The 27,985-nt window shown below is 32.9% G+C and overlaps 1 protein-coding gene across 2 annotated transcripts in view; it reads left to right on the forward strand.

Annotated features, from left to right (window-relative positions):
• Positions 1 to 412: 412 nt before the first annotated feature.
• LOC123682290 overlaps positions 413 to 27,985 on the forward strand; it is a 34,617-nt gene continuing 7,044 nt past the window's right edge. The window contains exons 1-2 of one of the 2 annotated variants that reach the window (XM_045620845.1): positions 413 to 892; positions 26,925 to 27,465. In XM_045620845.1, the coding sequence (XP_045476801.1) occupies positions 26,952 to 27,465 (514 nt within the window). In that variant the 5' untranslated portion in view covers positions 413 to 892; positions 26,925 to 26,951. Of the gene's footprint in view, positions 893 to 22,024; positions 22,092 to 26,924; positions 27,466 to 27,985 lie in introns of those variants that run through there. The other variant, XM_045620852.1, reaches the window with a different exon arrangement.

Raw genomic sequence — 27,985 nt, forward strand, 5'->3', positions numbered from 1 at the left:
TGATGGGGCCAGCTCGGCGTAGTGTATTATGAGTTGTTAAAACCGACTGAAACAATCACAGGCGATCGTTATCGAACGCAATTAATGCTTTTGAGCCCGGCAATGAAAAACAAACGGCTGCAAATCAACGAATTTGTCATTCATTTTTATAGGTGCGATAATTTTGAAGCGTAGTCTATTAACTTAGATTATTTTTTCTGACAGCGTTGGTACCCTAACCAATCAAATATCCCTAGATTCGATTTCCTTTTGGGAAATGGTTTCGGAAAAAGAGAAAAACCAAAAAGGAATTCCGATATTTATCAAATATAAGGAATTCCTCCGACGAAATGGTATAAAACAACAATACAGAATTGGTAAACATGCGCAACGCCCACTTTTTCAACAAACCAAGTCTCGACAGGCGATACTGCGATCCGTTGAACGCAGCCAACAAACCAGACCAGCTAGTTTACTGCAAGCCAAGACATCCGCGGCCGACTCTGACAGTTGTTTCAGTGTTATTCATTTGTTGTCTAAACGGCGATGTGTTTTTTTCTTGTGGCACTCCTTCGCCGGACCTTCCTGTATGGAAAGTGCAGAAACCAAGGGATCTGGGAAGTATGGGAATAGTACACGTACGATGAGAGATTCGGATGGTACAGTGCTGTTTCCTTGGAAACGATTGTTGTGTTTATTGTCGAGTTGAATTTGTATTCGTTGTGCCAACAATGCTGGTTCTTCGGATTCTCCGTTGGTGATGGTTTGTTTGTATGTGTTTTCGATAAGGTCGCTTCCTCGCGAGTGCAACTGATTAAAAATGACCCTTATGATGAAAGTAACGAACGATGTTTTCAGTTTGTAGCTGGAGTTACATGGATATATGGTTGGAATTAGACTTCTTGAATGAAATGTGAGTTGAATATTGAATTAAATTTCTTCAATTATACCTTGATCTTCCAGTATGTTTATCATGCAATACTTATATGTTATGCGCTATCTTAAATTTTGCAGTAGCTAAGTTCGTTTGATAATACAGGGCGTCCCTATATTCTACCCATTAACTTTCACTTATTAAGTATCTCATGTATTTGTAAGATTGAAAAACTTCTTCATTTCACATAATTTAAAACAACCCGATATGAGGACTGCCGACAGAAAAGTATGAAATGGTGTCTTTTTATACTGGAATTATTATTTAAAATTGAGATTCTACAAAATTATTCATCATTAACATTAATCTGGTTTTTATATCTATCACAACTTCTGAACTTGAATAACAAATATAATATGTATGTATCGAGGTATGTTTGTATAGGTACACATATTTAGATGGTTCATTTATTAATCCAGTCCTATACCTACAAGGTGTTCCTGAAAAAATTGTAGGTACAAACGAAAATGGCCTCGAAAATGGCAGATTACCCGGAACATTTTGAGAAAAAAAAGTGAACATGGGGCCGCAAGCGGTTTGTTTCCAGATACAGGGTGTTAAAGTTTGATTTTTTTCAAGTTTTTTTTCTCATAGTACCTTCCCTTCACAAGACCTTTAACTTGGCATAGATATTTCCAATTATAAAGGTTTTCATATGTGATATGCTAATTCTGAATGTCAATCTACAGAGTGATATTTTTTGTGTTCTCTAATTGTCTTCTGAATTTTTTTCATAGAACGTACCATTTTCGAGTATAAAGTGAACACTATCCACGAAAATCTACAAAGATTATTATATACTACGTCAATTTTTGTACCTTCATTTATCAGTAATGGAAAAATTTAAAAAATTAATTTTTGTGAATTTTCGTAGACAGCGTTTACTTTGTACTCTATTATCTCGAAAATGGTACATTCTATGGAAAACATTCAAGAGACCTTTTTTTAGCGAGGCTCTGTTGATTTCAGAAATGAAAAAATTTTCTCGAAAAAAGACAATGGTGTGAATAAATTTTTTATAGAAAAAGGATCATAGCACCCCTATACCGACGCCACTGGGTGATTTTGACAAGAGACACTAACCTTATTTGAAACATTACGTTATCTAGACTTCAATACCTACAAATTAAAACAATGAATGTAATAATACTAGAGTTATAATTCAAAAACTGATTTTTTTTTCAAACTTCAACATCCTGTATCTCGAAAACGAAGCTTGTTAGGATATATGTTTATATGAACTTTTCTCAATGAAAAGAGTTGTTCTCGGAGTTGTTCTATTCGACAAAGTTATTGAACTAAAATCTGGACTATCCTGTATATAAGTTTTGGGTAGGTATTATCATTCGCCTTATTGGTCGTGCATGATATTTTTCAAGCAATGATTTTCTCACTCCTTTCTTGAATCCCTTTTTGAACTTTGTTATGACAGTATCATATGGAGTTTTCGTCATGACGCACGTTTTTGTTATTGCCTCAGCTTCACCTTACGAAAATTATAAATATAAAAAAACGATTAAAATACTTATTTAAGCAAGCACTGGCAAATGTATCCATTGCTTTGAATCTTTTTCTTCGGGGTTGTTGGTAGTTTTCACATGATCATCATTTATTACAATTTCCATCTCTTCATTGCTATCAATATTTTAGTCAGCCGCTGTCTAAACATTGCCATTGTCGAAAAAGCTAAAAAAAGAACATAAATGAAGTGACTATTCAGTAAAAAATAAAATTGTGACAGACAAAATTACACATAGGTACATTCCAACAACTTCAATACAACACTGCAACGCTCCAAAGAAGAATGCCTCAACAAATTCGAGGTTCTTTATTTCCTGCATTCACTAAGCCCTTTGATAGGTAACTTCTAAAAACAAAGGTTATTTATGGATAATAATTATTGTTATTTCTCTATTTCAGAATCGTAATGAGTTCATTACAGAACTGAAATCAGTGCTGTAATGAACTCATTACAGCATTGTTTTCAGCTCGGTTTTCAGTTATATTTTTCGTTTTGTGGTTGTCTATACTGACTTCCGATCCGATCATATTTCAACACACGTTAATTGTCAATATAATAGAATTTGGATATAGTGAAATGATTTGTAACATAATTCGCAATCGATCTTAATTCTGGTGGTGTTAAATGGATTTCGTCAGACATAATTCACGAATTCAGTGCGTAATTACAAATTATTTCAAAATTCGAAACGAACGAATCAAATTCAAATTCCATGATCTTCAATTTTTGTAACTGTAACAGTCACACCAACTGCCAAGATACAATTCAAAAGTCCCTAGGATGTATAATCTGAATTTTTCATTAAATTTCGACAATATTTCACAAAACTGGAGTGAAATATAGAAAATATCGTCTAATACCCGTTGCAGAAGGCAATTCCAACACTCATGCGCTCGAAAACTCGCTACTTTTGTCGCTCGTTTTGCATTCGTGTTGGAAAAGGTGCCCATTCTGCAACTTGTTTAAGAATATACTATTCAAATGTTCTGAATTCAAAATGGCAAAAAAACGATCCTGAACAACTGGCGCGTGCGAACCAAATGTTTAAGGATAGTTTTATGATAGGGCCTCATTAAAACGCCAAAGAATTGAAAGCTTCGGGGAACCCAACTATTAGGAGTATAGTTTAGCTGGTTAATTTTTCAGCAATAAGCATACCTACATAACTTCAATAAAATAAGCTTGTAAGAAGATCCATGCGGGCAAAAGTGTGGGCAATAGCATTCAATATACGAAAACAATGCAACTTAACAGAAATAAAAACCGTTTCTAAACCTGTTCTACATGAATTTCTTGAAATGAAAAGTGGATATAATCCGTTATGTATATACAATCTAAAACAATCGATTTATTGAATTGCAAATATGACTTGTAGCGGAAAAAAAAGTTTTTTCTTGCCGTGATAAATTTATTCAAATGCATTAATGAATTTCACTCTCTCCTTGTGTAAATATACCATGGAAGGTTCATTAGAATTGAGCATATAATTGTTGATTTCGCTCTGTTACCCTTGAAGAAGTCGAGTTGTTCTTTGAGCGTATTTTTCCAGTAAAAGTCAGCTTGTTGGTGTTATGTAAACATTAGCTGGATTCTTTCAGTGGAGATATCTGACATAGATTAATTAATAAATTCGAATAAATCATTTTTGAGCGCTCGTCCTTGAAAGATTGCGCTATTATTTCGTCACAATGTCTGTAATTTTGGAATTTTCAGCCGGAAATCAAACGATAAAGTTTTAATTACTGATGACGAATCTGTGGCCAAATTTAATTCTGTCCGTCCAGTCCGGCCGTAAACACGAAAAACGAAGAGCAGATTCGGATATCGAATGGTTCTTTAATGGGCAAAATCCAAAAAGGTGTTGTTGACCTGATAATTGATAAACTACAATATTGTATTCAGATGAAAAATAAAAAATTTTTGCTTCGTTCAAAATTTCAAGCTCATCACATCATCAGAAACATAGAAAGTTCAAGAAATATATTGGAAAAGGAATATCTGATATTTGGTAATTAATATATCTGATTAGGTTGAAATTTTGATGTGTAACAATAAAAATTTCAAGATTCATGCAAAAGGACCAGGCAGCATAGCTCACAAGTCTGAGTCCAACTAAATCCTATGACTAGTTTTCGAGATACAGGGTGTCGAAGTTGGAAAATGGCATTTCTTTAAAGCGAGTTTTAAAGTAACATTTCTCGTATTAAAATCATCTTGAATGAAACACTTTTGCGCGACAAATATAGTGCTTACCTATAAGGTAAAAATTTTACTGGTTTTTAACAAAAATGATTGTTAGATACGAGGTGAGTCAAATATTATTCAAAATAAAAAACGTTTAGTTCATAATTCACCCTGTAATTAAAAAAGTCGTCCATGGAATTTCAATTTTTTTGTCATCACTATTAGTTCGAGTATACTATTATAATGTCAAACAGTATTGGCTTTGCTGACCAGTTACATACACAGGGTAATATATTAAGAAGGGCGACAGTTGTCAAAAAGTTGTATACAATGAAAATTTCATAGAGCGTAACTGAGAAATACATTGGCATTTAGTTATTGTTATTTTTTATGATTTTTTTTCATAGCACCTCCCTTCACAAGATATTTTATATTTGGCATAGATATTCTAATTGAAAATTTTCATCAAATGCAAATTTACAGGGAGATATTTTTCCTGGAACAGTGCCTGATTGTTCCCTCCAATTTATTTTTTTTTTTGTAGTTTAGAAAGAAGCTCTGGTCCAGTACTACACTCTTTGGTTTCGTCTTATCTGCCACCGATTTCGAGAAAATCAAACAATTCTGTAATAATCCTCAGGAAAACCGAATTTCTTATTATGAAAATCCAGTTAGTAAGCTGTGATCTCGGCTGTGATGAATAAATAAATTAATAAATTTTTGGTTATTATTCAAACATTATTTATAAAGATTCATTAAACTGGTATAATTATCACGAAAAAGTAGGTGCAAAGAGACGAAGCTTTCAAAAACTTAGGATCTAATATCGAATTAGCATGGAAATAAATACATGACATAATACATTTGATTTCATAATAAAAGTGCAATAAACAAATTATTTTGAATTTCGCTGTGATTGGCAATAAATTATGTTATCGAAATAAAAATTAAACGAATTTTCTTTTATGAATTCGACATTTTCGGAAGACAACGTAATTGCCGAATTTTTAACACACCTCTGAAAATTTGTTGCAAAAATTCAGACGTCGCCTACTTTATCCTATCCTTCATTGGGTGTTGAAATTGTAATCTGAACTTTCAATTGAAGCCAAGGTTCTTCACATTGTTGAAGAATTCAGGATAAAGAGTCTTTCACTCTATTAGATGATGAATGTGACCGTAGTTTTTTACAACCGCTCTTTAACTATTCACTTCACGCATTCTTTGGAGTTTGCGATTTTTTTCGCTTCCGCAATATTGGAGTAGGTAGTAGTTTTTCCGTGTGATAAATTGTGAAATATTTAATTGGTATTCTAGAATTTTGCAATCGTGTATCGAACCACATTTTTCCGAATCATAGTTAGATAGGTACTTATATCGATTACAACTGCACCTTTCAAGTGAAAGAAATTTTGAAAAATTAAGTTCTGACTTGGCATCAGAAGGCATTGCTGTCTGTTAGTTCATTTAGATGAGAGGTTCGGATGATAAGATCCTCTTAAAATGTAGGATGAACGTTCCAGTGGTTATTTTCCATATACCTATACATAATCGAAAAAAATTTTTTGTCGACAACGTTTAATCATATTTGTAATGTGAGAAAAAGAAGTTTGATAACGAAGTTTGAACCAAAGTATTCCTTGCATAATTTCAAGAATGAAAACATGAACATGAGCCCGCAAACGCTTTGTTTGCCAGCTACAGGGTGTTTCTTGTAGTCGTATTTTTTAGTTATGCTGATAGGAGTTTATCGAATCTTTATTAATCTTCGCCACAGAGTGGGTAAATAATTAAAAAACTTATAATTCATTTATTCATCACAGCTTACTAGCTGGATCTATATAATAATTTGGATTTTCCTGAGGATTACTACAGAGCTATTTGAATTTTTTCTCGAAATCAATAGCAGTTACGACAAAACTATAACAAACCAAGAAGTGTAGTACTGGACCAGAGTTTATTCTTACATTTTTCTAAACTGCCAGAGGTTCACCAAAAAATAGTTCTGGAGGAAAGAAGCGGTACCCTTCCAGAAAAAGTATCACCCTGTAGATTTGCATTCAAAATTAGCATATCACATGATGAAAACTTCAAATTGGAAGATCTATGCCTATTCAAGTTAAATCTCTTGTGAAGGGAAGGTTCTATGAGAAAATAACTTGAACTTTAACACCTGTATCTTCGAGTGTATCTTAAAAACATGGGCTCCCGCAGAAATTTTTCTCAGGGGGGGCAAAATGAAAATTATTAAAAAACGATAAGACGTCCATGATTGTCATTGAAAACCGGAAAATTGTTGAGAATCCATTACTTTCCTTTTTTCCATGCCCTTTGGATTGAGAAAGTAATATTGAGGGTGTTGTGCTGAAAAATGAGGCAATCAAAATCTCAGGGGGGGCCATGGCAAATAAGAAGCGACACCGACAAAGCAGATAGACAAAGGAAAATAATAAACCTCGGATATACACGTGCTCGTAGTGCAATAAAAGTACTCATCTTGTAAGTGATAATAAACTCTAAAAGCGTAAAAGGGTCCGATTCTTTACTGCCGTGTGGATTTCGAAGGAAAGTGAAATGATTATTGGTTCAAATTTACGTTCTTCGACTTTGCGAGAATTCTGCAATTTTATATTTTGGAAATCTTAGGGCCCCCCCATTCCTACGCCCTTGTGCACAGAAAAACTTTCAGCTTTTATAGAATGACGAAGGTCTAGTCGTCGTGGAATCTTGCTCTATCACGTGGTCTTAGTTGTGATACTTTTTCTGATAACGCATGATTTGGGCGTTTTAAAGTTGTATAAACATGCAATGAGATCTTCATTAATAACTATAACCGTGTTGTATTTTGAATTAACGTATTTTGTGTATCATTATGGGACGAGAGTTTTCTACATAGATTTTTTCATCGAGGTATCCCTCCAAAATTTGCATTCTCCTACAATTTTTCTCGTATGTACCATTGACCCCATTTTTGCATTCTACATTCGGACTACGGCCAATTAGTGATCAGTGAATGACATTTCTGTGTCGGATAGATACTCTCAGTCAGTGATCACTGTTCGACTTTTCTCACTCTCGTTTCTATTCATGTGGATAGCAGGCGACGAATTCCTATACGCTCAATTAAAATATACAGTTTCAATATTTTTGGTCGATGAAAAAAGTCAAGCGAAGCGGCGTTTTGTCGGTACCGTTAGGTTGGTAGTATGTGATACGCGACCGTCTACGATTTGCGTGGGCAAGAGTAAAAAGGTGTGTCCGTCCACTAACCAGAAAGATACGTGTCATGTAGGTAATGCTAACTGATATTTAAATTGAATCTTATTATGAACAAAATCAGAATTATCGACTACATACGAAAATTGCTTCTATCAGAGGATGAACTGTAAATTTTGACCACAGAAATGCGGTATAAGAAAACATTTACAGAAGTTTGCCGCCATAAATATGCATCAGAATATTTTCTATGAACAAGGAGTAGAATATGAGAAAGAAGCATAGAATACATAGTGTCGGCACTTCCTCACTAAAGGTACCTAAGGTGTCATCTCTTTTCTTCCTTGAGGTGGCGCTTTATAAAGATTTTACCTATAGTGACTTAATAAACCACAGTGACGACAATCGTGGTCTCGTTTTTGATTGGCTGAGCCTAAATATGGCAGCTTTTTGTTTACATTCTCTATTTACCTGATTTTTGGGATTTAATCGAAAATGTAAGGTCCATTTTATTTAGTCAATGTAGGAAAATAAATTCGTTCTATATACAATCACATACTTTCAGGCCCAATAGCAATTAGTTATTCATAGAGATCGACTGAAATGTCCCTACTGTATTTAGCAGAGATTTTTCCGGCTTCTTTTCATTATAAGAAGATAAAGAGTTTCCCTGGTTGTTTTACTTGTTATACGTATCGCTCAGATTACAGAGGCTCTGAAATCTTTTTTTTTTTGTTTGAGTAATTAATATATCTAAACAGCAATAATACACATTGTCTTCGAAGTACGATTTCGGGTTTGACATTTTCTTATCTGGTGATAACTCTGGAAAACGCTTCGTTATTTTCCTTCTTTTATATTTAAAACATTTGTTACCCCCACTCTTTTACTAGACCTCTGGACTAGTTAAGTAAACTGTGAATTTTGATTCTCATTTCTCATTCTCAGTTTATCCAAAAGATTATTTAGTGAAATACTGGATTTTTGTGTCTTTTTTATGCTTAAGAGCTTCAGAAACAGGTTTGATTTTTTCCGATATTTTTTCAAATAATGAAGACAAAAAAGTGACAAGCAATATAGAATCGTAGCTCCCTAAAATGTTGATTATATTTTCACATTGGTGTCGTTTATCTTTTTAGAAATTAAATTTAGTTGGTACAAAGTTTCATTCTTAAAATGAATAATTACGTGTTATTATAGATAATAAGGAATTGTTTATTGAAGGATATACTGTTAAGGGTAATTTCACATTTTTCGATGAATCGTCATTATCGACAAAGGTTTTAAACTATTGCTAAGAAAAAGTATATATTTTTTTCAAAAAAAAGTTGTTTGAATTTAATGCGTGTGCTGAACAAAGAAGGGCTGGCATCAAAAAGCTATCTAATGATACTATTATATACCGGGTGTGCCATTTGAAACAAGGAAGTAGTAGTCTGTTTCCGGTATAACCGGAAGTTGAAAAGAACTGAAAATATTTTAGAGAGGAAGATCATTGTTTCACACCCCAATATGCAAATTTTCAGCGCACATGATTATTTTTTTTCTTAAACGTAATAGGCCATCGCGTTGAATCATCCTGTATAGATAATTGCTAGAAACTTTTAATTTTAAAAACAATATTTCTCTTTTCTTTCACCCATTTTTCCCAAATTATAAACTCGTTAACGAATAACCACAAAAGCAATAGTTCATTTACAACGTTTGAAAGTTATGAATCTTGTTTATGGATCGAAATAAAACACGTTGTCATTCCCTTCAGCGGGGAAACCCCGGAATACGCTCTGTTAGTGATGACGTCACACACCGCCACTTGAGTTCTCCTGTCAGTGTTCGGAATCCAAACAAATAAATTGTCATTCAAATTAGTACGTTGTCCTTGAAGAAATTGGTTTATTTTGATAAATGAGATTATTTAAGGAACGATTTTACTATTAATTGATAGACAGAAGGCACGAGATTAATGCCAGTAAGTTCGAACTTGAAGTTCAACTAATAAACACGGCTTTTTACAAAATCTGGGGAATGATACAGGATTCAAACTTACTGCTATTAACCTCGTTCCTTCTGTCTATCAATTAATACTGAAATCGTTCCTCAAATACTCTTATTTATGAAAATAAGCCAATTCCTTCAACGACACCGTACTAATTTGAATGACAATTTATTTGTTTGGATTCCGAACACTGACAGGAGAACCAGAAATGGCAGTGTGTGACGTCACACTAATAGAACGTAGGCGAGTCCGAATTCCAAATCAAGGGACACCATCTGGTGGATAAATATCGCACTAAGAAAACAAGTATCGAAAAGAAATAAACTATCGTCTGTAAATTTGGCGCCAGCTCAACCGGAGAAAAATTTTCTATCCTGATTTTCGAAATTTTCTTTCATAACTACTTCATATGAATTATCAACATGTATATACTTACACATAAAATCTGATTGCATCATAATTTTTGGCTCATTTTAGGCCAATGCAATATTTTTCGTGTAAATTCGATTTGCATTTGTTACTTCCAGTTTAGGGTGATTCTAGAAGAACCCATTATATCAGGATAAAGTTAACAGCAAAAATTTATTAATGGATTAATAAATTAGCCTGAATAAAGCCTAAAATTACTACTAATAAGTAAATTCATTCTGAGGAGTTTATTTTTTTTCTTTTCTGAGTGCCACTCTCGAATTTTGGGTCAGGTGTAAGAACAGGTGGGGGTTGTACAGCAATGTGCAATTATCCACATTGAACCTCGCCCTATTTGTTTGTGTGATATATTTTCTGTAACTAGACTCCAAATAATAAAGACCTTTATTAACATTGAAGCTAGCAGAACTCAGTTTTTTGAAACGTAAAGTGTGAAATTTGGCAGTGAATTAAAACGTGAGCCTAAAATGAGCTCAAAATTATGATGTACTCAGATTGTCCATATAAAAATCAATTACCTTGTTGGTTCTGCTAGCCTAACGTTAAGCTAGCAGAACCCAAGATTCATCCTATAATTGAGGAGCAAGAAGTTTTTCAATAGGGTTTTAAATTAGCATAAAAAACAAACAAAAAAAAACAAAAATTCAATATGGTTCTGATGCTAGCTTTACTGGAGTCATCTATCGGTGGAAAGTGAAGTATCCAGATGGAGTAGATCAACCGCAAACCAACAACCATTCTCCATTTTTGACATCTTCAGGAACACTTGGAGTAAAATATGTCAACGAGTGTTCACACCTATTCAGTAAGAGGAAGTGACGAGAAATAATTTGCAGCCAATTAGATTTAATACTGTTTTAAGACATAAGCCATCCTGCATATTTCACGCAAGTATTCGGAGAATTCAACTTCTCCACTTTGGCCAGTCCTGTTAAGATAATAATACTAGTCATTAGCCGCACCTTATGATTCAACTTGGTCTCACTTGGTTTCTGATCTCTGCTTTGTCTCCAGTCGCAAGTTTCAGATGGTTAGAAAAAAGGACAGCATAAGTCGGTCATGCAGATCCTGCCGATTTGCGTGGTTGTACCTTTCTGTCGTACACTTCCTATAAGGAGTAATTCGTTACTCGTCAACACACTAGTCAACATAAAGCACACAGTTGGAAATGAGAAAATATCCATAAGACCGCTTAATTGCAATATTTTATTGACTGTTGAAGAATATCTTTTCTCTAATTCTGTGGTTATTCCGTTCATTCTTCCACATCTTGTAGAACAAAATCGTGCGAGAATATATCAGAAACGCACAGTTTTCATGGTTATATTTTATTATTCTATGTTGGCACTCCGAACTTTCCGCTACGGCTTTATCTGTCAATTCATCAAATTGCCTTAAAGAAATTAGTTCTGCCAACCAACATTTTTCAATGCAAAAATCACTAAATTATATTTATGGAAATATTTCATTAATTTCAATGAAAATTCAATGAATTAGAGAAAATAATGTATAATACTCGTACAGAAGGCTCATTCTACCACTCGTTCATTCCAAAACTCGCCACTTCGTGGCTCGTTTTTGAATTTTGAACTCGTGGAAGAATATCAATGCCTTCTGCACTTGTATTATAAATAACTATTCATATTTTATATTTTTTTTTACGATTTTGACCCGCCACTTCGTTTGGATTGAAGACTTTTTTGAATGGTTATAACTTTTTCCACCAAGGCCGTAGCCAGAGGGGGTCCGGATATACTGGGTGTAACAAGATCATGGGACATCTCATGAACATAGTAAGCGACACTTTTTGATCTATAAATGATTTTTTTTTCACTTCCTGTTTTGCCGGAAGTGATACCAACTTTCGATTTTTAAATGGAACACCCTGTATATCATTACATTTCTGAAATCTGCGTAATTTTCTGAATCTAATGATACCACATAAGTGACATTTCAAACATCAAAATTTTTTATAATTAAATTTTTAGTTTTTCATTTAAGTGTGCCATGATGGTTCCGATTTATTCCAATTGACCCGTCTAATACTAGAAAAATCTAAATCTCGTCAAAAATACTAAATTCCGTTTTTTATAAGCAAATAAAGTTCGTCGTAATCGTTTTTGGGGTAAAACTCAATTTTTTCAAATGGAACCATATTGGTACCGTAGTACCAATCATTAGTAATTTTAATAAGGAATTTATCCATACCTGGTAATAAAATGTGCGATCAATACAATCAAAATTACAGCTCAAACAAAATTATTGTATTTTCTTATCTTCTTTCAGCTGTAATTTTGATTGTATTGATCGCACATTTTATTACCAGGTATGGATAAATTCCTTATTAAAAGTACATACTAATAATTGGTACTACGGTACCAATATGGTTCCATTTGAAAAAATTGAGTTTAACCCCAAAAACGATTACGACGAACTTTATTTGCCCATAAAAAACGCAATTTAGTATCTTTGACGGGATTTAGATTTTTCTAGGATTAGACGGGTCAATTGGAATAAATCGGAACCATCATGGCACACTTAGATGAAAAACTAAATATTTAATTATAAAAAATGTTGACGTTTGAAATGTCACTTATGTGGTATCATTATATTCAGAAAATTATGCAGATTTCAGAAATGTAATAATATACAGAGTGTTCCATTTAAAAATCGAAGTTGATATCACTTCCGGCGAAACAGGAAGTGAAAAAAAAAGTTTGTAGATCAAAAAGTGTCGCTTATTATGTATATAGGATATCCCAAATTTTAATCTATTACCTTCAAAACTAACGGAGATACGTGGGGTTGTACCATGATCCTGTTACACCCGGTAGAGTAATAAATATAGATACAGGAAGTATACGCAATTTTCAAATATCCCCAACATGGTTAGATTAAGTTGTCGGATTGTGATATATTTTCAAATCCACAATTTTACTACATCATTTAAATGTATATTATATTGAATGAAATATATTTATTTGAGTGATTCCTGATTAAATATACAAATTTGAATATTTGGAATCCGATATTTTTCCGAATTGTCGAATTTATAACATGCAGAATATTTATTATTTTCTGTATCTACCTACTGAAAGCCAAGGTTTGCAAATTTTGCTCTCCTAGTGTCATTCGTTGTTTCACGTCGTTTGGTGGGATTGAAGTTTGTTTAATAAATTTCTAATATATTTACGTATTTATTTCAATATGTTTTGAGTTAATATGAAACGTTCATTCACTATGGGACATAAGAAGTGCGTTCTTTGTGGTGAAACTCGTGAGTGAAATATCGAATCACTGATATGTTTTCATTTCCGCGCGTTTCATGTCAAATTTGATAGTTCATGTTGGGGAAAAAATTTGCTAACTGAAAATGACATGCTCCCTCTATCTATGTTTATTACTCTGAGGGTCCGGACTCCCGCGAATTTTTTTCAGAAAAAAAGGATTCTAATTTCACCGAAAGTAGGTACTCCCAACTTTATCAAATTGAATTGTTTATTTTATTCTATAGTCAGAGGTATTTCTAAACTCATATGATCATTTGGTGTACATTTCCTTAGCTATATTGAGTAGTTCTCGAGTTATTTGCCTTTTTTCGGAAAAAATAACTTGTATATTTCTCGAGCGCAACTTATGCCAGAAGCCTTTTTCTATGACTTATTCTCAAAGGTTCTGACTCGGGTTCTGATTATGTAATCAGGTCAAAATTTTGCTTAAAGCACGAAATTTTCATTTCACATCCAAATGCTAATTTTTATCTAGATCGGATCTATATAATTTTGAAAGATTTTCGTTGCTTTTGTGGTCGGCATTCTTAGATTCACAGATTCGTCATCAGTCAGGAGGACCTTATCGTTTAAAATTTAAAACGATTACCGGCTCAAAATTTGATTAATTACAGACATGTGATGAAATGATCTTTTCTGGGGTCAAGTGCTCAAAAATAAAATATCTCTTATGAGAAGTCGCTGCAAAAATAACCTTGTAGTTTTAAATACATGACAAAGTTAATGAACGTCAACAAATAGCTAGTCAGATATGAAGCTCATAGCGAAAAAAAGAGTAGCATTGTTATCACAAGGTTCTGCTTAGAGATAATGATAATGCGTGCATACAAGGAAGTAAGCTCTTCCGGAGTAGAATCTTATTTTAGATATTGGCGTTGAATTCTATAATATTCGCTATGAACTGAATCATAATCATATAATGGTGATTGGTAACAATATATATTTTGTCAAGAAAATTTCAGACATTGATCATTTATTTAATAGGTCAAACACAAAGAGTAATAAACACAGATAGAGGAAGTATACGCAATTTTTACATGTCCCCAACATGGTTAGATTACGTGTCGGATTGCGATGTATTTTCAAATCCACAATTTACTATATCATTATGAATGTGTATAATATTGAATGAACTATATTTATTTGAGTGATTCCCGATTAAATATGCAAATTTGAATATTTGGATTCCGATATTTTTCCTAATTCTCGAATTTGTCATATTTAGAATATTTATTATTTTCTGTATCTAAATGCTGAAATCCAAGGTTTGGCAACTTCTGCTCTCCTAGTGTTATCGGTTGTTTCACGTCGTTTGGCGCGCTTGAGGTTTGTTTTCTGAATTTCTGATATATTTAGGCATTTATTTCAATATATTTTGAGTTAATATGAAACGTTGATTCACTATGGAACATAATAAGTGCGTTCTTTGTGGAGAAACTCCCTAATTGATTGAAATATCGTTTCACTGATAAGTTTTCATTCCCGCGCGCTTCATGTCAAATTTGGTAGTTCATGTTGGGGACAACATTTTCTTACTGAAAAGGACATATGCTCCCTCTATCTATGTTTATTACTCTGAGGCCCAACCAAATATGTATTTCTAAATTAGAACGTTTCTATATTTGATGCAAGAGGGTCTATCATATAATATTTTGTTTTACCTCCCTTTTCTCAAAGTAACTGTCTTTTGAAACCTCGGTTGAAACTGATATCCCTCCAGAAATTAAGGAAATATAGACAATATTTGTCTTTTGAAGTTTACTTTGATATTAGTTAATACATCTACATTTGACGGCGGCCTACTTCTCAACAATTCAAACTGCATAATCATCATATTCCTGATCACTTAGTAGAAATGACCAAGGTTTTGTTCAGAAGAGATAAAGCCAAATCAAACTTCATCGTTCAAGACCTTTTTAGGTTCAAAATTCGGAAGTAACATACAATGTAACAAATGAGAGATCGGTTCGGACCGAATTCTCGACAAGTGATCTTTCAAAACGTATACGTTCATTCAGTGTAATTAGCACTGAAAGAACGTATACGTTTTGAAAGATCACTTGTCGAGAATACGGTCCCAGGAACGAGCGCTCAAAATGTCTCATAAACAAGGATTTACAAACGCATCCTTCCCAAAATGCAGGGTGCTAAAGTTGAAAGTCATATCAACATGAAAAACGTGAATATGCTAAATTTTAGCCAACTAGATATATGATAAAAAGAGATTTAATTTATTAAAGTGAAACTACAATTTGTTCTACCTAGTGATCACAATGCTCACATTTCTTCCATTGATAACTGACTCCAAAAAAAAGTTCCATGTTCCAGTTAGGATGTTATTAATCGTGATACTTCCTGGCTTTATTCCGGTCTTTTGAACTGTAGCTAAATCAGTATGCAATGAAAGATTTGTCACATGCCATACATAGGTGTTCATCATTTGTCATTCGACTCACATCGATGTACAACGGGTTTCATAATTGTGTGACCAAATTTTTGAGACTTTTAATATGCAGAGGGCCAATGGCGAAGCAAAACCTTAATATTTTTCTGTGGTTTCGATTATGTGATCGGCTTGAATCGACTTAGAAATTGTTATTTCATCAACACCTTTATTATCGACTCCGTTGGTTCTGTGGTATAAGAAATATTGGATAATTTTTTCCCATATTTTTCTTGAATTTTCTATGGTTCTGGTTAAGAGATTAACATGAAATTTGCACGAATCTTTGAATAATCATTTTAAGTACATACAAGTGCAAATTATCATCTTTATAAAATCAGCAGCATTGAAATGAACTAAAGAACTGAATTTTAAACAGTCATATTCGAGGAAATCCTATTTCAATTTTGCCCATCAAGGATCGCAACCAGCATTTGAGATCCAAACTAACATTGAAAATTTTTGTCTGGTAGTTATCGTGTTGGTCAGACAACCCGACGGACATCCTTGATTTTGATCAAGAATTCATCTTCGGTGAGTCGAACGTTATCATTTGGGACCAATCTTCGCTCTAACCTAAATAACACGAGCGCTCAAAAACAATAATGCATTTATTCTCAGTTCACATCTGGCAGAAATATGAGTAAAGAATCCAAAACAAACAGAGCGGGGATAGCCATCGCAACTAGGGTTGTCAAACGAAGAAATTATTATTTGAAATTTGGAAAATATCAACTTTATTTTAGTATTTCCAAGTATAAAAGTCATTAAGAAAATACAAAAAGGAAAAGAAATACAATTTCAAGTATGTAAAAATATCATACGATATTAATTATCTATCTGGTTAATGTATCAGCAAAAATGCCATCAACATACCTATTGTCAAACAGAAGACTTCCACGATATTACGTAGGAATCATAATCGAAAGTAACCCAAGGAGAATGCATGTCATCAAGGGAGAGTAGCGATATACCGGGTTCACCCTTGTTAGTACCGCATAAGTCAACCCAAGATGACAAACAAACGAAACATCAACATTGTCAAACAATATTGTTCAATAAGGTGCCTACTATTTCGTTTGTTTGTCATCTTGGGTTGAGTTATGCGGTACTGATGATCCCTAACAAGGGTGAAACCGGTATATCGCTACTCTCCCTTGATGACATGCATTCTCCTTGGGTTACTTTCGATTATGATTCCTACGTAATATCGTGGAAGTCTTCTGTTTGACAATGGTTATGTTGATGGCATTTTTGCTGATACATTAACCAGATAGATAATTAATATAGTATGATATTATTACATACTTGAAATTGTACTTCTTTTTCTTTTTGTATTTTCTTCATTCATTACCAAGTATCAGCCATTTTATTTATTATGAAAGTCATTTATAGAGTTTGAATATAGAAAGCCAGTTTGAAGCCTCCTGCCAAATAGTGTGCTAAACTAGGGTGTAAATAACAAAGCTATGTTTTTTCTTATGAACACCTGTTTTTATTGAATTCAGATTGCATAGAATAAATAAACCCAAGTTAGTTCGAAGTTTCATATGCTGTTTTTGAGATATTTCGATTTTTTATGAATTGGAGTGTCTTTGGAAAAATCTAATAACTTCGAAATAATGAATGAATGTATTCGATGAGATTTAGGATTGATTATTTGAAGAGCAAAGGTAAACACTGACTTCTTGATAATCATCAAGAATTCTACTAGTTGTTCAAAATGAGACGATTCAATATGACTTATTCAAATGTTAATATTGGGCTTATTTCAAATGGCAGACCCTGTATCTTATTGTTTTATGCAGTAGAGAACTTTTCGAAGATTATGGAATTTGCTACCTAATAAAAAATAAAATAAAATCTGCCATTTGAAATAAGCCCGATATTAACGTTTGAATATGTCATCAATGAATTTTCTCATTTTGAACACCTAGTAGAGAGTTATCATAAAGTCAGTGCTTACCTCCGTTCTTTAAGAATTCATTTTCAAAATATCATTCAAATGAATTTATTCATTTCGAAGTTTTGGGTTTTTCCAAAGACATTCCAATTTCTGAAAAATCGGAATATCTCAAGAACAGAAAGTTTTAAACATATTTTTCATTTATTGTATGCAATCGGAAAATTCAATAAAAAGCAGAGTGTTCTATGAGAAAAGAATATATGTTTGTTCATTCACACTTTATTGGAACAACTTGTGTATTTCTGAACAATTTGAGAATGTAGCTCTTATGGAGCTTAAAGATACTGTGTCGAAAAAAAAAATTCGAAAATGTTAGGGATAAACCGTAATGGAACATTCTGCATATAGAGTAACCATTTCAAGCTGTTTGCAAAAACGTATGCTAATAGCTGAACTGAAACCATAGAAAATTCAAGAAGAATATCCAAAGAAAATTACTCAATATTCCCCTTACCACAGTACTGTCGGAGTTGTTCACATCCTCAGAAACATAGGAAATTCAAGAAGAAAAAAATATTCTGGACTGAATATTTCCATGATTATATATCCTATCAGGTTGATATTTTGCTATGAACCCCGGGCTTGGTTTTCAATACCTTCTGTTTCGTTGACTTGATATTTATGAATACCGAATAAAATATTGGCCCCAGATCATTTCCTTGTGGAACTCCATAAACGAAAATTTTTTCCCATTCAACTGGGATTTCGCTAGCAAACTGCTGGAAAAATAAATCTTCGATATGTGCAGTATAAAACGTGAGAAAGCTTCAACCTTAAACCATCCGATGATTCCATTGGTACTTCTTCGAACGGACAGGAATTTTTGCAAAACAACTTTTAGTAAGTAGCCGTCTTCTGGAAATAGCAGCGAGTCATAGAATCAAAATGCAATATAATCAATGTCCAAGTGTGCTGAACTCTTGCCGTAGAAAGTTGAAATCCACAAGTTGAGTTCCTCACATCCATATTCATAGATGAGTAATGGGTTTGAGGACCCCATACGAATTTACTAGTGAAGAGAGGTCAATCTCAAGGTTGAACCACTGTATGTACGTATGTTTGATCTTTGTACATCGGACAGTCTGCGAGCCAGTAGTCGATTGTGTTGTCTCTCGTTTTCTTCTTGTCGATTCGAGGAAGAAAACACTGCAAAATTCACAGTATGGTTTATTATTTCCTCTTTCGTTATACAGGGTGTTCAATTATGAACTGGATAATCATATATAGTCGCGTAGAGGACAACAGGAGAATAATTTTTGTCTTATGACATATAAAATATTAAGTTACGAGCATTTTTGAGTGCTCAATTCAGAAAATATGAAGGATTTTCATTTTCTGAATGAACTCAATTGTCTAAGAATTTCTGGGGAAAATTTTTTTCTTGAATTTAACACAATTTTTTTTGTTTTCATTGTATACTCTAAGATATATTGTGTTTGTCCACTTTATGATGATCATTAAAGATCAATTCGAACTATGCACCATGGTTTATTATTTCCTTATTTATCTTATTTCAAATCTCGTTGAAAACTATGATTTATATATCTAGCTAATGTTGCCTTCAGAAATCCGAATCAAATCTTAGAAAATTCACATAAACTTTGAAAATATAAAGAAGACGGTAAAAAATGTTGTATTGAAGCAAAGAAAGTTCTAAATATCTTGTTCGATTGTCGTCAAGGTTCTGGGGAATAATTTTGGTTTATTATTTCCAAGAATAGTCTGTTGGAAGCGGTCAAGGAAAAAACAATTTCAACTTGATTTTTCAAAGTTCACTTATTGAAATGGAAAAATTCGTTAGTCAGTCGTTCTTCTCGGAAAGTGAAATGTATTTTGCGAGCAGAAATTTTAATATCGAAAAGCAAAAATTGGTACATTTTGATTGTTGAATATACCAAATTCATTGAATAATATTGGCTTAAAATACCATGGGGTTTTATAGAACTTATCTCTAATCATACCATCGTCGTACGTTTGTAAGTACTTTCAATTATGTTGAAGGGACGAAGAAGAATTGAAGACAGCATTAATTTGATGAATGGTTTAGTTTAGAACCATGCGGGCCTCTATTTCGAAGTCTGTGAAATATATTATATAGATACAGGGGATTTTCTTAGTTATGATGGGCCCACAGAAGTCACAGACTACTCCACAGAGATAGAAATTGCGGTATTTCCTCATTTGAAGTTCTTCTTCGGTAACTCTTAGACTATTCATTTTAGGTATAGGATCTGCTTAATCTTAATTAATCTGCTTAATCTGCTTTTTATACGTAGAATTGACTGAAATAATAAAAAATATAGGTTGTAATTTGACAATCTTGAGTTTTGATGAATTTGAGTTGTCCAAGTCCATCATCTTCTGATGATCACCCTGTACACTTTTGGACCAAACATCAAATATTCTATAATACTACGTACTCGCAGTTTTTTCGAAAACATTTTTTTCTGCAGAAATGTTCAAAACAATGTGAGTCCTCATCGCTATCATTTTTCTTCATAAGAATCCCATTAACTCATGAACATTAACCGTTGAGTTTTTACCCAAAGTATGGCATATTGCTGGAATTTTCATCAAAAAAGCTATTTAATGATGCAATAATATAGTGGGTGTTCCATTTGAAATAAGAAAGAAGTAGTCTGTTCTCGGTATAACCGGAAGTTGTAGAGGTCTGAAAATATTTTAGGGAGAAAGATCATTGTCTCAAAACCAAACATGCAAATTTTCAGCAAAAAATTATGATTAGTTTTCCATAAACGTCTAATAGACCTTCGCGGTGAATCACCCTGTATAACCATGAAATCTGTGCGAGTCTGAGATATTCTCGCACGATTTTGTTCTACAAGATATGAAATAATGAACGGATTAGCGAAAGAATTGGAGAAACAAAAACATTTCATACTTATTATACACTGTGTCCGTAAAGTATGGAACAAATTCATTTTTAGCTAAAAAGACCATTTTAAGAAATAATCCTGAAACACGTCGATTTTTGATTTTAATTTACCGTATTTTAAAATAATAATTCAATATAATATACAGGATGAATTACTTTCGAATAATGACGTCACCGTTTTTTTTTTAATGGAACACCCCCATTTTGTCTCAATTTTTCGATTACTTTAGCTGAGCTGATTCCAAAAATGTTTCACATGTTGATTCCAATTGGTACAGGGTGGAAAAAAATAATAAATTAAATAATTACAACATTCACGAATACCAAAAATATTGTAGTACTAAACTGTCATTGAACACAAAAAAAATTACTAAACAAATAATAACATTTCACAAAAAACTACACGACTATGTTTTTTTTTTAAATTGATAAGAAATAATTTCTTTCATATTCTGTCTTCTAGACCACAAGTACCAAACATGTTTGGAAAAAGCTCATTTTTATTAATCTAAAAATGTAACAAACTACAGGGTGTTACATTCAAACCAATTGCCGCTAGACAATAATTATTTTTGATAATATTGTTAATTTAACTAATAATGAATGTTACGCGTTACTTTATGAGCACACACAAAACTATTGTATTTTTGTCCACCCTGTACCAATTGGAATCAACATGTGATTTTTGGAATCAGCTCAGCTAGCGTAATCGGAAAATTGAGAAAAATAGGGGTGTTCCATTAAAAAAAATTGACGGTGACGTAATTACTCGAAAGTAATTCACCCTGTATATTAGATTATTATTTTAAAATACAGTAAATTAAAATCAAACATCGACGTGTTTCAGGATTATTTCTTAAAATGGTCTGTTTAGCTAAAAATGCATTTGTTCCATACTTTATGGACGCAGTGTATGTCTTAACATGAACTGAAATGTTTCATCTGGCAATTCCATTTCAGAATGACTGTTCTCATATTCCTCAAACAAAGCTCGCACCCTTCGCTAGATGACTTTCTTATATAACAAACCAAGTCACTTGCGTAGTTAACTGAAACAACGCTGCTATCCATGTGCGCGCGATCATCGTGTTGTCTATTTTCAAATGCCAGATTTCAGGTGTGAACACCCTAATCAATAACCAAGGGAAAACACGAAGTCAGTCTGATGAAAACACAGTGCATGCAAGAACGAATCCCGTGGGATAAATGTTGTTCAACCAAATACGTTTTATCAAGGTATGTCTGACAAGCGTCACTGCAAATATAGTTTTTTTTTGTTGTCCTGTAGCGTGACAAAAATCCATGACAGTAATATTTAATTTCAATTGCTTACTGAAGGACCAGGCATACGAAACCAAATGGAAAAATTGTCAACGATTAATTTTTCTGAATTTTATGTATGTTGTAGAATATGACCTGAACAAGAAAGTCTATGGGTCCAACTCATGACTAATTTTCGAGATACAGGATGTCGAAGTTGCAAGATTGCATTTTTTTAAAGTTTTCTCATAGGAAAACATCTTACTCATAAGTTAATAATTTCAGACTGGTTTTTACTAGTTTTCAAAATTATTGCTATATACGGGATGAGTCAAACATTGTTCAAAATGAAATTCGTTCCGTTCATAATTCACCCTGTAATCAGAAAAATCGTCCGTAAAATTTTCCAATTTTTTGTCATTACTCTTAGTTCGAGTATGTACACTATTATAATGTCAAACAGGCTTTCCTATGATCAGTTTTTGAGATACACAGGGTAATATACACTTGTGTCCGTAAAGTATGGAACAAATTTATTTTTAGCTAAACTAACCATTTTAAGAAATAATCCTGAAACACGTCGATTTTTTATTTTAACTTACCGTATTTCGAAATAATAATCTAATATACAGGCTGAATTACTTTCGAGTAATGACGTCACCGTCATTTTTTTAAATGGAACACCCCTACATTTTGTCTCAATTTTGGACAAAAATACAATAGTTTTGTGTGTGCTCATAAAGTAACACGTAACATTCTTTATTAGTTGAATTAACAATATCATCAAAAATACTTATTGTCTTGCGGCAATTGGTTTGAATGTAACACCGTGTAGTTTGTTACATTTTTAGATTAATAAAAATGTATAAATATAAGAAAAAAGAACTATAAAACTCAGAAAAAATCTTCAAAGACTCTTGATATCTTTTTCGAAATAATTAGATTTAAGAAAGCAGATAATAGATATCTTGATTCGTTCTCGAGTTACAGGGCGTTTCTTGAAAAACGACTTCAAAATATTTCGCTATATTTTTGATTCTTTATGGGTATAATACGAATCATAAAAATTACTGAAAAAAATATGTTGTGGAATTTTTAGAATATCTCGAACAGAAACCAAGATATAGCGAAATATTTGAAATAGTCAGAAAACGCCCTGTGATTCGAGAACAAATTAAGATATCTATAATCTGCTTTCTGATATCTAATTATTTCGAAAAAAGAGATCATGACAAAATAACAATAAGCAAACGCTAACGTGTCTTTTGTCCTCACTCTGTATGACATTTTCATTGTATAAAACTTTTTGACAACTTTTGTAAGGGGGGTCGCCCCTCTTAATGTATTATCAAACACTGGTCATAGCAAAGCCAATGCCATTTGACATTATAGTAGTGTACTCGAACTAAGAGTAATAACAAAAAATTGGAAAATTCCATGGACAACTTTTTAAATAACAGGGTGAATTATGAACTAAACTTATTTCGTTTCGAATAATGTTCTACTCTTGTTCAGTTGGTCATATTCTACAACATACGAAAAATTCAGAAACATTAATAGGTGACAATTTTTTCATTAGGCTGCTCTCTGATCCTTTGAGATAGTTAAAATGAGAATGAGTACAATGGTGAAAGACAGACGAAAGAGAAAATATTTAAGGGTTATAGAAAAAGAGGTAACAATTCATTAATCAATTATATAATATTATTCTGTTCAAAATAGAATGAAAATGTCAAATTGAAATAACGAACAAGAAATATTTACTGAAGATAAAAGGTTTTTCCGAATTAAATCATCTTACAAAATACACGAAATAAAATTGGTAAAAAGAAAAATTCTTTATGAGTGAACCTTTGGAATTTTTCTATGAATCAATTTTTTTCAACTTTTTTACGTTTTAGGATGGTGAGAATCCAAAAAAACTGCAAAATTCACACTTTCATTTATCATTACCTCTCTTATTGAATAATACCTCAATACGTTTAAAAAATAAAAAATAACCAGATATCTAATCGGGATTCCAAGGTTCTAGGTCTTGAGTCGAACCTCATCGTTTTTCATCAATCCCGGCTCAAAATTCGAAAAATGCAGACATTGTGAAATAATACAGGGATCAAAAAACGCACAAGAGTAAATAAAATATATAACAGTAAATAATTAAATGTAATTGTAAATTATAAGAGAGTGAAAAAAAGACAATTCCTTTTCAAATGATCACTTTCAGCCACTCACTTGATAGAATGTTAGATGAATTTTTTAGCATGGTCTTCGATGTGAAATGAAAATTAAGTTTTCTTTATTTATGTGAAACGACTAGACATTCTAATCATCTAACCCAAGTCTCATTTTCGTATGATTTTTTGTTTATTAAGAATAAATGTTTCAAAATTGCAGAAGTTGACATTTATTGCAAAGTTTATCATATCAAAGACAATATATTATTGGTCAAAAATCATCTACAATTTAAAATTTTAACTACTCCTTCAACTTGGGTAGAACACACCCTATATATTCCATACACTAATTGCTTACTAACGCTTCACTAAATTACTGGAAGACTGTGAAATGAAATAAATGAATAATGACTCCTGCCATTAGGTAAACCTTATTAATTAAAATTCCTTAATTAATAATTATCATTAACCTGATTACATCCTTGCCTGGAGAATTTATTGTTAACATACTCATTTTTCAGGGAGATAGATTATCTCCTTTAATATACCGTTTCAAGGCATTAATGTTCTCCATAGGAGTTTAAATGGTTGTTCTTCGTTGGTTTATTATCCCCAATAAAAAAAGCACTGAAAACGCTCTAGGAACAAATTTGCATGTTCTCCTTTGAAATTTTCGCACTTTTAGATTTTAATATTGATATAAAAATATGAAATTTTTCGGGGAGGAAGAATTTTTTTTTTGAAGACTAATGTTTATCGTTGCACATAATAAATCGAAAAAAGTAAATGATTACACAAGATATTGATAGAATTATTAAATTTAAAACATGAAAAACATAACGAAATTTGTAAGAAAAGTATTAAATCATATTGATCCTAATTGATGAAATCGGGGCGTAATGGAGGAACAGATAACTGAAAATGTCCAAAGGTGAATTTCATCAAGATTCGAAAAAAGCATTATCAAAAGTTACGATCCGGTTTCATGGGTTATTTATAATTATAATCGTTCCTTATAGATGAAACCCATTATTGGGGCTCAGAGAAGAAAAGGATAACTTTGAAAATTCCTAGAGGTGAATTTCATCATTTTCATCAAAATTCAAAAAATTTGTTGTCACATGTTGCGACTTGGTTTTAAGGGTTTTTTTGTAACAATAATCGTTCCTTATCGATGAAATCCATTATTGGGACTCGGAGAAGAAAAGGATAAATTTGAAAATTCCTAGAGGTGAATTCCATCATTTTCATCAAAATTCGAAAAAATTATTGTCACATGTTGCGACTTGGTGTTAAGAGTTTTTTATAATGATTATTATCGGTCCTTATTTATGAAATCCATTATTGGAACTCAGAGGAGAAAAGATAACTTTGAAAATTTCCAGAGGTGTATATCATTATTTTCAACAAAATTCAATAATTTCATAAAAAAAGCGTTGTCACATGTTGCGACTTGGTTTCAAGGGTTATCTAGGTTTATAATAATTGTTCCTTGTTGATGAAATCCATTGTCGAGGCTTAATGGAGGAAAGAATAACTGTAACTTTGAAAATATCCAGAAGTGAATTTCATCAAAATTCGAAAAAAACTTTGTCAAATGTTGCGATCCGATTGCATGAGTTATTCATGATAATAATATTCATTTCTTATCGATGAAATCCATTATTGGGGCTCAGAGGAGAAAAGGTTAATTTTGAAAATTTCTAGAGGCGATTTTCATCAAAATTAGAAAAAATTGTTGTCACATGTTGCGATTTGGTTTAAAGAGTTTTTTTATGATAATAATAATCGTTCCTTATCGATGAAATCCATTATTGTGGCTCAGAGGAAAACAGGTTAACTTTGAAAATTTCTAGAGGTGAATGTCATCATTTTCATCAAAATTCGAAAAAAACGTTGTCACATCTTGCGACTTGGTTTCATGGGTTATTCTGTTTAATAGTAATAGTTCCTTATTGATGAAAACCATTGTCGGGGCGTAATAGAGGAAAGGATAACTTTGAAAATGTCCAGAGGTGAATTTCATCAAAATTCGAAAAAAAAACGTTGTCAAATGTTGCGATTCGATTTCATGGGTTATTTATAATGATAATAATAGTCGTTTCTTATCGATGAAATCCATTATTGGGGCTCAGAGGAGAAAAGGTTAATTTTAAAAATTTCTATAGGCGAATTTCATTAAAATTAGAAAAAATCGTTGTCAAATGTTGCGATTCGGTTTCATGGGCATTTATGATGGTAATAATCGTTACTCATCGATGAAATCCATTGTTGGGATCAGAGGAGAAAAGAATAACTTTGAAATTTCCAGAGGTGTATATCATTATTTTCATCAAAATTCAATAATTTCATCAAAATTCGAAAAAAAATCGTTGTTAAATGTTGTACCCTGGTTTCATGGGTAAAGGGTCACTTTTTTTCAGCTTAATAGCAAGGCTGTAATTGGTTTTCTCGAATTTTCATCATATTTGAATATTTTATGAAATAGAAGAAAATAATAAATTATAGTGTAGGCTTATTATTTCTTCTCATGTCAAGAAATATTGTTCGTCAAGTGTTTTTTTCCATATTATGCTTGAGTTTTCTTCGATTTTAATGACGCGACCATTCTCATCAGTGGCTTTTTTGTTTTCAGATATGAAGTGAACCAACTCAAGGAAAAATGGCCGCCACGCCTGGCCAAATCATAGCAGCGGCAGCCCGCTGGACCGATGAGGGGTATTACATCCAGGAGTTCGTATCAAAAAACAAACTCCCAGCTGTAGTGAAAATAATAAAGGGCCAATACGGCGGCCTTGGGGTACCCACCCTGCCAAGTCCGGGCCTGCAGTCCATCGCTCTCCTTGTGTCCGTCGGAAAAAGACAGAAAATACTCGCGCAAGCGGTGAAAATAAAGGAGGGGAAACGTTTGGTCAGTGTCGGTCCCCGGCTAGTGATTCCAGAGACGTATTCGGGATATTTCGAATTGTTGAGTGAAGAAGGTAGGGCGGTACGATGTATCGATAGCGTTTCTGAACTGTCTAGAAGAAGGGCGGAGGGCGGTTGTTTGGTCAGAGAGACGATACGGGCGGTACAAGCCAAAATTGATCCCCAGACAGGGTCAGTGAGTCCAGAAGGTGCCAGAACAATTCCTGCGGGTGAAATACTAGTCCCATTCGGAGAGATCAGTCTGCCAGGTGAGTATTTCGCAGCTTGTTTCATAATCCATACGAAAAGGCTTCCCTTGATTAAGACCGTTTCATTAGAAAGTCACCTTCATGTGGAGCTTGAAAGTGGCACTGGTTTCATGAACATATTCCGACCGTCTTTTAGAAAAAGCTTTCTTTGAATTGTTCAATTTCCTAGGGTTGGCTACTCTGAGAATTTGAAAATTTGTTGAATTGAAATTTTATGTAGAAAGTGAAAGTAAATGAAGGTCCTTAATTTAAAATATGATAACTTTAACAAAAAAGTTTTTGTGGTAGAGAAAAACGTGTGATGGAAATGATACAACAGAATGTCGTTATGTTTTGTAGCCATAGACATGCGTGAAGAAAAGGATCCCTTTCTTGCCAATCTTACCATAAAAGGCCAATATCGGGACTTTATGAGGAAGGACACTTCAAACCTTTTCCTAACCTCAAATGATGATATCACACGCCGCCATTTTAGTTCTCCTGTCAGTGTTCGGAATCCAAACAAATAAATTGTCATTCA

The sequence above is a fragment of the Harmonia axyridis genome, chromosome 1 (genome assembly GCF_914767665.1).
Source record: "Harmonia axyridis chromosome 1, icHarAxyr1.1, whole genome shotgun sequence".
Lineage (NCBI taxonomy): Eukaryota > Metazoa > Arthropoda > Insecta > Coleoptera > Coccinellidae > Harmonia > Harmonia axyridis.